This window comes from Carassius carassius, chromosome 49, assembly GCF_963082965.1.
Source record: "Carassius carassius chromosome 49, fCarCar2.1, whole genome shotgun sequence".
Lineage (NCBI taxonomy): Eukaryota > Metazoa > Chordata > Actinopteri > Cypriniformes > Cyprinidae > Carassius > Carassius carassius.
In genome coordinates, this window is record NC_081803.1 from 18260439 (window position 1) to 18272581 (window position 12143).

The window sequence follows — 12143 nt, forward strand, 5'->3', positions numbered from 1 at the left end:
AGTCAGATAAATGCCTCATTTAATTCCTCATTATTAAATGGAGCCAAACAACCAAACGAGTAAACACAGTCTGGTGTGGTAAAATTCACATCAAAACTGAAAATTATGTAGTACACACGTTGCCTCGGCAGCACGCAAGTCGCTTAGTCACACAATATAAACAATATTAATCTCCTCGAAGATCAATAAATGCTGCAGCGAGTTCACAGTCAGAGGTGCGCTTTCAAGCCTCGAAAACGAATTCTAGATCTAGGGAATGCGGGTGGAGATAGGAAGAACCATATCCAACCTGTCCGCCAGATCTCGTGCAATCCCCGCGAACTTAGTCGCCGTCGTACCTCAACGCAACGCGGGCTTCCGAAACCCCGAGAACAGGCGGGAAAGTGAAACCCACAAGCACAGCCACCGCTCCGCCTCGGCAAAAGCAGGACCGGCACCGACAGAAACGGTAGTGAAGGCTCCCTCCTCAAAGAGAGCCTTCTGAGAGTGAAACAAAGCAGTAACAAACGGTCGCATCGCGGGCCATAAACTCGAGAGCTGATTCTACTAGCTTTGCTCTCAAGAAGACAACATACTGCATGTGTCCCTACACCTATATATTACCAAGGGCAGGGAAAACACACTGCCTGAACACTGCCTGCTTTAGCCCAAAAACTTATCTGACAAAATGACAGCTGAATGACAAAAAGCTGACGCTCGTTCCACCTCACATGCTTTTATAGCTTCCTGGTCGCTACGTCACCCACATATGACGTCACGCCCATTCATGAGACTGATTTCACATATTATTCAGAGCTGGTCACGATGAAGGGCGTTGCCATAGTGTTTTCGGATGCAGCTCGAGTTCCTGAAGGGGAACGAGGAGAATAACAACATGCAGTAAACAGTAAAACTGTTTGCAGTTCAAACCAGTGTGTTCTTAATTAAGAATAACAGTATTAATAATGACAATAACATATTAAAATGATATGATAGGACACATCAGCCGACAATATCAAACAGTAAAACGAACTGTTTTGTACATCTAAATATAGCTTGATGCAAATGAGAACGGAATCTAGACCCATAGAATTTACAAATGGTAGGGCCCCTTTTTACGTCAGGAAAAAGGTGTTTCTATATGCATTCATGTAATATGAGTACTCCTCTTAAAATCTTTTTTTTTTTTTTTTTTATTAGATGGAGGGGGCAGGGGACAATGTCATTACAGAATTTTAGACTAAGCCATAGATGGGTTGGCCAGTCTAATCCAGACACTATAAATTAAACGACAGTAAAGAGAGCAGAACAAACTCCTAAGAGGAGGAGACTCACTCATGGCCTATGAGACTGAGGATCACGAGACTCAATACTGCTTTCCTGGAATCAACTCATCATGTACCAAGGGAAAACGCTCCAGACATGAATACAATGTTTTATATGTGTTTTTCTCATTGCTGTCAGCATTAACTGTGTTTCTGAATCTGCTGGTGATCATCTCAATCTCTCACTTCAAGAAGCTTCACACCCCAACCAACCTGATCATTCTCTCTCTTGCTGTTTCCGACATGCTTATTGGACTTATTGTCATACCTATAGAGGCCATCAAGTTGATTGAGACTTGCTGGTACTTCAGAGACACTTTCTGTAGTCTGTTTGTGTTAAGCATAGGACTAGTCCTCCAAGCATCTCTCAGTAGTTCAGTTTTAATAGCCATTGATCGTTTTGTGGCTGTGTGTCACCCTTTACAGTACCCACAGAAAATATCCATGACTAGAATGTTAATTGTTAACTGTCTTTGCTGGTGTTTTTCTTCAGCTTATAATATTGCAATTGCAATAAGTTTCTCACACAGAACAGATGTTTGTTATGGTGAATGTAACATCATGATTACATATGAATGGAGAGTAATTGATTTAATATTCTGCTTCCTGTTTCCCTGTACCCTGATCATAACTTTATATTTAAAGATATTTTATGTTGCACAAAAGCAGGTGAAAGTCATAAACTCTCTAATGAAGAGTGGTAAATGTGTAATGGAAGGTTCAGTAAGGAGGAAATCTGAGAGCAAAGCTGCTCTGACATTAGGAATCAATGTGGCAGTTCATCTGCTTTGCTGGATCCCATATTATATCTTGACTCTAACTGAAAACACAGGAATACCGCCCACCATACTCTATTGTCTAGTATGGGTCTTATATGTTAACTCATGTCTGAATCCTCTTATATATGCTTTATTTTACCCCTGGTTTAGAAAATCAATTAAATACATCTTAACTTTTAGAATATTTCAACCAGCATCCTCTCAGGTCAATATTTTTACAAATCATCATTCATGATATTTTTAACACTTTTTGTGCTTCAAACCAATAAAGCAATCCCTAATGAAGTACACTATATATTGTCATTTAGAATGCATTTGAGATCATTTTTAAATAGACAATCCATAATCAATCTACGTCTTAAATAAATAAATGTATTGTTTTCTTGAGTTCTTCTGTGTAACTGTGACATTTCAGCCAAAGGGAGAAATTTTAACAGCAACACTGCCTCACATGTTGTGTTATTAGAACATTGATTATTAACAATATTTTTCAAATTTCAATTTCTCTTGATTCTTCACAAACCAAACCTGTAAATTTTTGTCAATTTGTCAGGAAACTTAATTATCATGTTTATATCCATTATGCTATTTATAATGTTTCTACTAATTATTACATACTTGTACATGTACATCTTAAATTTTATTTGAACAACTGAGGAATAAAATATTACATAAAGCATTCATTTAAAATTTCATTCTTCACAAGAATTTAATTCTAACCTTACAGCTGCCATAAGCAAGATTGGGTGCTCACTTTTATGAAAGTGATGCATCTCAAATTGTCCACTGTGCATATTCATGGTTCAAGAGAGAGCATTATAAGACTGTGGGCGAAACTTTGGAGAAGCTTAGAGGTTTGCTGATTAGAACTGTGGATATTTCAAAAAGAGATTTAAAAGAAGATAAAATAACAATAAAAATTTGATTTAAAAAAATTAGAAAGATTTGAATTATAACCTTCACGAGAAACACCTGCATACTGCATGTAATATTAATTCTGCATTAAAATCTTCTCAGGCCATCTGCCAAGGGGGCTTTTAATAAATTGAAATAGCAAAAGAGATTACTAGATTCTAGTAAGTCAAGTCACCTTTATTTATATAGCGCTTTAAACAAAATACATTGTGTCAAAGCAACTGAACAACATTCATTAGGAAAACAGTGTGTCAATAATGCAAAATGACAGTTAAAGGCAGTTCATCATTGAATTTAGTGATGTCAGTGGCGTAGCCAGGGGAGGGGCCATGGGGGCATTGGCCCCCCAGTGTGCCCCCACCCTTCTACTTGTCTGTCACTCACAAATTCAAATCATAATCTTTCAGTTTAGTAACTCATGATTGCATCGCGATGCTTCTCAACGAGGACCAAGAATAGCGAGCTGCTGTTTTCCAACGAAAAAAAGCACACGGTAAGTTGATCTATTTTATATAGCTTATGTTTTTCGATTAGCGTGTTGTTGCAGTGCAAGAAGTGTTTGGTACTAACGTTAACGTATTTCGGTGTTAGACAGACCAGGTTCGATGGCGATGTTATCTCCTAGAGCAGACCAAGATGCTAATCATTATATTTACTATGCTCCTCTGATACTGAATGTAAAAGGGGTTTACTGCGTTACGATTTACTTATTTTTCGGCCGAACGCGCCGATATAGGCAACAATGCAATTTAAAGCAATGGTTTAAAAAAAGTATAAATGCAATTCTAATAAAGTCATTATTGAATCATGCAGTCGATTAGCGACTTTTTTCACTTAAGTCAGGTGACGAAACAAATCGTATGATGTTTATCTAACGCTCCACACTTGAGACTTTTTTTTTACAGTCTAAGGGTGAGACACATGCAAAAACATCGTTTTTTTACTGGTCAATTTTGAGATTTGGGGCTGTTTGTCTTCAATAACATGTCTTCTTTCAGACTTGTGGTGAAAAAAAAATCCAAAATATACATATAGGTCTTTATTTTACTACACCTTTAGTCTATTTGCGTCTTGCACTTGTTCCGAGGTCACCGTGGCCACCAGATCCAGTCTGTATCCAGATCAGAGGGTCACTGCAGTCACCCGGATCCAGTACGTATCCAGACCAGATGCTGGATCAGCACCTAGAAAGGACCTCTACATCCCTGAAAGACAGTGGAGACCAGGACAACTAGAGCCCCAGATACAGATCCCCTGTAAAGACCTTGTCTCAGAGGAGCACCAGAACAAGACCACAGGAAACAGATGATTCTTCTGCACAATCTGACTTTGCTGCAGTCTGGAATTGAACTACTGGTTTCGTCTGGTCAGAGAAGAACTGGCCCCCCAACTGAGCCTGGTTTCTCCCAAGGTTTTTTTTCTCCATTCTGTCACCGATGGAGTTTCGGTTCCTTGCCGCTGTCGCCTCTGGCTTGCTTAGTTGGGGACACTTCATCTACAGCGATATCGTTGACTTGATTGCAAATAAATGCACAGACAATATTTAACTGAACAGAGATGACATAACTGAATCCAATGATGAACTGCCTTTAACTATCATTTTTGCATTATTGACACTGTTTTCCTAATGAATGTTGTTCAGTTGCTTTGACGCAATGTATTTTGTTTAAAGCGCTATATAAATAAAGGTGACTTTGACTTTGACTGTAGATTTCTCATAAATTCAGTTGGCGTTCTAAATCACCATGGTGCTCCGCCATTGCTGTCTTTATTAGCTGGAAAGCTAAATACTGTAAAATTTCAAATAATAGCCGAGTCCCAAATAGACGCCTGTCTCTTTTAAACGCCTGGTGTGACGACAGGTTTGGGTAAATAAAGGCCGGTCTCAAATAGAGGCCTGGTCTGTTTTTTAGTATCGGGTTGTATTTGATCTTCTCAAACCCGTCAGATCGTCTGTTCTATGTTTTGATTAGATTCCACGTGAGAGACACAACAACAGTTCATGAACGACTCATCACTATGGCAACATAAGAAGGCCAGTGAAGAACTGGAGGTGAGAGTGTGTGAGTGGATCCACAGCATGCGGGCAAAGCATCTCAGAGTCTCACGTAAAATGATCAGGGCCAAGGCAAAAGAAGTGTATGCAACAGTGAGTGACGGCAGGGATGAGGAGAGTTTTACTGCGAGCACTGGCTGGCTGGACAAATTCCTGAGGCGCAACGACTTTTCAGTCAGAAGAAGCACAACTGTGCCCCAGAAAGACGCCAAGCACTTCACTGAGAAACTGGTAAATTTTGTCACATATACAACGCGGATTATTAAGGCAAAGAAAATACAGCCGAAAAACATTATAGCCATGGACGAAACAGCGGTGTGGTTTGATATGGTGGGCTCTACAACGGTGGATGCAAGAGGTGCACGCAGTCTTCCACTGAAAACCACAGGCCATGAGAAGAGCCACTTAACTGTGGTGTTGGCTGCGAAAGCAGACGGGACCAAATTGAAACCTTACATTGTCTCCAAAGGGGGGATCAAGGAGGTGAAATTAATGCAGAATATCAGTGGGGTGGTGGTGGCCACGTCCAAAAATGGATGGATGAACGAGGAGCTGACTGCAGACTGGCTTCAGAGAGTGGTGGGAAAGCTCAACTTCGCCCCTCGTCTCCTAACCTGGGATTCATATCGCTGTCATATCAGCGCAGCGACCAAAGCTGAGCTCAAAAGGGGCTACAACATAACCACGGCTGTGATACCCGGTGGCTGTACAAAGTACATACAGGCCCCTGACGTCGTATGGAACCAACCATTCAAAGCCAGCCTGCACAAGTCCTATGACATCTGGATGGCAGGGGATGTGGACAAAGAGTACACAGCTGGAGGAAATATGAGGGCCCCAGCTCATCGCTTGTTGGTTTCCTGGGTACTTCAAGCGTGGGAAAAGCTGGATACGGAGCGGCTGAAAAATTCCTTTAAGGTATGCTTGCGCGCGCGTGCGTGTGTGTGTGTGTGTGTGCGAGGGAGAAAGAGGAGATAATATATTTCATTAACTTCGGGATGTTATCCTTAGGTATGTGGCCTGACAGTAGCTTCTGATGGAAGTGAGGATCACCTTATCCATTGTTTTAAAGAGGGAGAGCCGTGCGCATCTGGGCGAGAGCTGTTAGTGCAAGCAAGGCAGGCAGAGTTAGCGGAGGCTGGAGAGGCAGAAGTGGAGGAGAGCGACGTGGAGGAGGAATTCGCCAATGAACTTGTAATTGAGGATTGCGGGGATGATGATAGTGATGAATAGAGTAATTTTCTATCACATGATTGCAGTTGTTTTACAGGGTAGCCTTCATTCTTTCTTGTTGATATGTTTCAGGCAACAAGTTCATATGCTCGATGGATTTTAGCGGTAACTTATATTGTTCTGCCCATTGCTGTCACATCGTTTCGTTTTTTATGCTGCCAATAATCTAAGACATTTCTTACACTAAATGAATTGTTAAACACATTCGTTTAGGGGTAACTTGTATTGTTCTGCCCATTGCTGTCACATCGTTTCGTTTTTTATGTTTTTTTTTATGCTGCCAATAGCCAAAGACATTTCTTAAATTAAATGATTTGTTAAACACATTCAAATTAATTATAAATAAAACGTAATATAATGTGGTAACCTCCTACTGTCATGCTTGAACATCTCAACACTAAATTAAAGGCCTGTCTCTTATAGACGCCTGTCTCAAATACAAGCCGGTGCAGTTCAGCGATTTGGGTAAATAGAAGCCCGGGCTATTATTTGAAGTTTTACGGTAGTTGTTTCCACTAAAAAAAAATAATTAGCTTTTACATTACAAATCTTTAAATGCCGTTTTCTCAAAATGAGTTTTTTGTCATACTGCAGTCCAAACATCTTAGCCTATGTAGCAGCTATGTGCACCAAACTCTCCAGTTATACACTTATATTCTGTATTCTGAAGATATCTCTGAAAGAAATCCCTCTGAACATCTTTTTTCATCTTGTGTGTAATCAAAATGAAAAAAATTATTTAGCACCTGGCTTTATCATGTTCATCATATGTCCGCAAATATCATACATAAATATTTAATGCATATTAAATAGCAAAATAAATAACTAATACTTAAATAACACTGGACTAATTAAGCTATTCTAAACTGTTTCTATAGGATCCACATATTTTACATGTTAAACTAAAGCTACCTTTTTGAACAAGTAGCTATCTAACAAAGTATGGATATATGATATTTTTAAATCAATATGCTCAAGAATAATTAGCCTTGACATAAGTATATTTTGTTTCTTCATCAATGCAAATTTACTGCAACTGCTGCTATGCAAATTGAATGGGATGTGGATAATAAACAAAAACAATTTATTATATTAAATGTATATTAGTTATATTAATTAATTAATTGTGTACTTATTTCTATGAATTATTAATGTTATTCTGCATTTATATAAATAAGGCTATTATTTATATTATATTATATAAGGCTATTATAAATAAATTCTATTATTATTATTATTTGTGAGTTGTACACTGTTCATACATTGGATTCTTTTATTTAATTAAAGTTTTTCTTTCACTTTTGTAAAGTGAAAAGTTTATGTAAATTGTATTTGATTGTTTTGATTTAGAGCAGTGAATAACTGCTATTAAAATATAATAGGGTATCACTGTTTATTACTGATTTTAAAGGTTACTGAACTCTTGAAATGATTTAGATATACAGTTCAAACAACACAAGATTGGCCCCTCTGTATTAATCGTGGCCCCTCTTGTGCCCCCCAGTTGAAAAAATCCTAGAATCGCCCCTGAGTGATGTCATCTCTGTTCAGTTTAAATAGTGTCTGTGCATTCATTTGCAATCAAGTCAACAATATCGCTGTAGATGAAGTGACCCCAACTAAGCAAGCCAGAGGAGACAGCGGCAAGGAACCAAAACTCCATCGGTGACAGAATGGAGAAAAAAACCTTGGGAGAAACCAGGCTCAGTTGAGGGGGCACTTCTCCTCTGACCAGACGAAACCAGCAGTTCAATTCCAGGCTGCAGCAAAGTCAGATTGTGCAGAAGAATCATCTCTTTCCTGTGGTCTTGTCCTGATGGTCGTCTTAGACACGGTCTTTACAGGGGATCTGTATCTGGGGCTCTAGATGTCCCGGTCTCTGCTGTCTTTTTAGGGCTGTAGAGGTCCTTTCTAGGTGCTGATCCACCATCTGGTCTAAAACTAAAACATCTAGTAAAACTGAAATAGGCTATTAAATTTCCAGGACTTATCTTTAATTTTCTTAAAGCTTCACAGTCATTTGTGGAACTATGTAGGGCACTATGAATTCAGTTAAAATTTTTCTAATTTTTCATATTATAGTTTTATATATAATTTATCATAAATCATCAGGCCCTATCCACCTTTGTCCTCAATGTGGAAGTAAGTCTATGGGTGATACTTCTGTTTCATTAGCTGCTATATGTACATAATGAGGAGAATAACATTGTGCAGTAAACGGTAAAACTGTTTGCAGTACAAACCAGTGTGTTCTTAATTAAGAATAACAGTATTAATAATGACAATAAACAGATTACACTGATATGATAGGACACATCAACTGTCAATATCAAGCAGCAAAACAAACTGTTTTGTACATCTAAAAATAGCTGGATGCAAATGAGACTGGAAGCTAGACCCATAGAATTTACAAATGGTAGGGCCCATTTTTACATCAGGAAAAGGTGGATATATAACATGTGTTTCTATATGCTTTCATGTAATATGAGTACTCTTCTTTTTATTATTAGATGGAGGGGGTACGAGACAATGTCATTACAGAAGTTTAGACTGAGCCATAGATGGGTTGGCCAGTCTAATCCAGACACTATAAATAAAAGGACAGTAAGGAAAGCAGAACAAACTCCTAACAGGAGGAGACTCACACATGGTCTATGAGACAGAGGATCATGAGACTCAATACTGCTTTCCTGCCATCAACTCATCATGTATCAAGGGAAAATGCTCCAAGCATAAATACAATGCTGGTATTTTGGAGAAAAAATTGTGGAGTGTTTATAAATACCCTTGGATTGCTCCTATCAGCATCTCTCTGTAATTTAGTTTTAATTGCTGTCGATCGTTATGTGGCTGTTTGTTGTCTTTTACAGTACCCACAGAAAATAACCATCACTAAAACTTTAATGAGCATCATTCTCTGCTGGTTTTGTTTCCTTAGCTTACAACACTGCCATTTGTAACTAACAATGGATATTTTGACACTTTTCACAAAACAGAAGTGTGATATGGAGAGTGCCCTTATATGATGAGTATTGCCTGGAGAGCCAGTGACCTGATCTTGTCCTTTGCGTCTCCTTGTATTGTGATGTTGCACAACGGCAAGTGAAAATTATAAATTTACTCTTAAAGGCTGGAAAAAGTATAATATATATATATATATATATATATATATATATATATATATATATATATATATATATATATATATATATATATATATATATATATATATAAGTATAATATATATATATATATATATATATATATATATATATATATATATGCCACTTTTTTATGTGGAGTTAATAGATTACACTACTTTCCCATCATCATTTATGGATCAAATAACAATCTACAAAGGTGCAAAATGCATATTTGAGATTTGAGATATTTCCTGATATATTAAGCATGTTTGGAATTGTTTTAAATAAAAATAAAAAATAAATAAATAAAACAAACCTATATCAGTTATAATGTGCTATCGTAGTTGCTGTATCACATGACAAATCCCCCCTCCCCCTGGAGTTCGCCACTCCTCCCCTGTGACAATGACCTCATCAGTTCCCACGACTTGTGTACCTTAGGTCCGTTTAAATGAAATTAAAGTAAATTGGCCAATATTTAAAGTCAATAATTACAGCATCACCTATTTAAAAAAAAACATCTACTCAGTTATTCTTGTTAATCAAACTAGGCTGGGCATTTAATAAACAGCCCACCAAAACTGCTCTTTACAGTTTCAGTAACCTCTCTCCATAGCTCTGTGTTAGATAAGTTCAGAGGCACTAGTAGGAAAAGAGGAAACATGAAAGATGTAATAACTGTCCAATATCATCACATATCAGTCCCACACATTTTTTGTAATTTCATCCATCATTTCCCTGTTGTCATCTCTTATTTAAGAAATTGTGACCACCCATTCCACTAGGCCAGTGGCAAAAAAATCCTCAGGGCTCAACGCTAAGTCTCTCACTTAAATGAAGATTATCTCTGAAAAACTACTTGAACTTAGCAAAAACAACTGCATTCTCTCTCAATTACTGCCATTTAGAAGTATTTTTTTCTTTTAACTGATTTAGCCTTTGCACAGCTAAGCAGGCCAAAACAAACTTTGTGATTAACTCTAGCTATTTATTAGCATAATTCTTAATGTCTAAACATGATTTGTGTTTGCACCAGTTTTCCACTTTTGAGTTAATAAATTCTAAGACGTTTCTTTAGATGATAATGATTTGAAAGGCTCAGATCTGTCACTGTGGTCTACAGTAATCATTAGACACTGTACCTAAACATTTCAAAACCACAAGGAAGATCACAATAGAATCCAAACTCTTCTGTTTGGAAACAAGAAACTTAAGGCTATAATTCACCCAAAAATCAAAACTCTAACATCATGTAGTCAACTTTGTGTCATTTCAAACTGGTATCCATTTCTTTTGTGGAATAAAATATATTTTAAAGAATGCTGAGATGTCTCAAAGTATGTTTTGTATTCCACGGAAGAAAGAAAGTCAAAGAGTTGAAACAGCATGACGGTGAACAAATAATGATTTTCATTCTTGGGTGAACTATCTCCCTCTTATGTGTGCATTACATGCTTTACAGTCATGCAGCAGCAAAATATTAACATAAAATCATTTCTCTTGCATGAACAAATTTAAGTATTTTGATGAAGGTTCAAATATTTTCAGAGTCAAAATGTATTTTGTCGATATTCGAAACCATCTATAAAACATAGCATAAATAAGTGGATTCAAGCATGAATTCATGCATAAAATCCAGTACATTATATTAATAACAAGAGAGTCATCTGTGTCTTGCCCAAGCGTAAGAGCGGCTATGTAGTATGGTATCCAACAAAGAAGATAAACCATTACAACAACCCCTAAGGTTCTTGCAGCCTTTTTTTCTGATTTGACTTTTTTGTCTAAAAGTGAATTTATATGCTCAGCTTGATGTTTTGCTACAAAGCAGATTTTCATATATAAAGAAATTATTAAACAACATGGAGTTACTAAAGTAACTATGACATCTGTTATGATATATCCCAACTTAATAATAAGCATACATTCTCCAATACATGTATGATTTTTCTCTGGATAGATTATAGACTCATACAAAAGAAAAAAAGAATATATGCAGTTAAATACCCAGTTTACAACAACAGAAAAAACTGCTTTGTTAGTATTGACCCTTGCTGGATATCGCAAAGGGTCAATCACAGCAATGTAACGATCCACAGATATAACAATCAAATTACCAAGAGACGCTGTAGTAACCACATAGAAAATAAAATGAAATATTGAGCAAAATATTTCACCAAAGAACCAACATGGTTCAATTAATTTGATGCCCTGTACTGGCGTAACAATCAGTCCCACAATAAGATCAGCCACTGCCAGAGATAAGATAAGCACATTGGTTGGAGTGTGGAGCTGTTTGAAGTGAGCAATGGAGATGATCACCAGCAGGTTCAGAAACACAGTAAACACTGATACTGTAGAAATGAATATGTACATCATAATATACTCAGCTCCAGGTTTTACATTTTTGGTACAAGACAACTCGTTGTTCGGAAAGCAGTATTGGATTGTTTCATTGTCCGTGTTTGTCGCTCCCCAGTTAAGCATTTTGGCAATAGCTCAATCTTAAGTAGACTCAGTGCTTCATCAGAGAGCTATTCCAAATTTGTTCAAGGATGCTTGCCAGTTTGGCCTCCTGAAGCAAATCACGGACATGATGTTTTATACTGCGACCACCCATTCAACATGATGTCTGATTATTCACATTTGGACCCACCTACTGGTAAAATATTATGGATTAATCAGATTTAGTTTTAAATTACTGAAATTATTC

At 37.3% G+C, this 12143-nt stretch overlaps 2 protein-coding genes across 2 annotated transcripts; one reads left to right on the forward strand and one right to left on the reverse strand.

The window, feature by feature from the left end:
- Nucleotides 1–1271: 1271 nt before the first annotated feature.
- LOC132132391 (trace amine-associated receptor 13c-like) lies at nucleotides 1272–2318 on the forward strand. The gene has a single exon (XM_059544754.1). The coding sequence runs from the start codon at nucleotides 1317–1319 to the stop codon at nucleotides 2316–2318; it is 1002 nt and encodes a 333-aa protein (XP_059400737.1). The 5' UTR covers nucleotides 1272–1316.
- Nucleotides 2319–10921: 8603 nt separating this feature from the next.
- LOC132132874 (trace amine-associated receptor 13c-like) lies at nucleotides 10922–11917 on the reverse strand. The gene has a single exon (XM_059545415.1). It carries the CDS (start codon nucleotides 11915–11917, stop codon nucleotides 10922–10924), a length of 996 nt encoding a protein of 331 aa, XP_059401398.1.
- Between the last annotated feature and the right edge of the window lie 226 nt (nucleotides 11918–12143).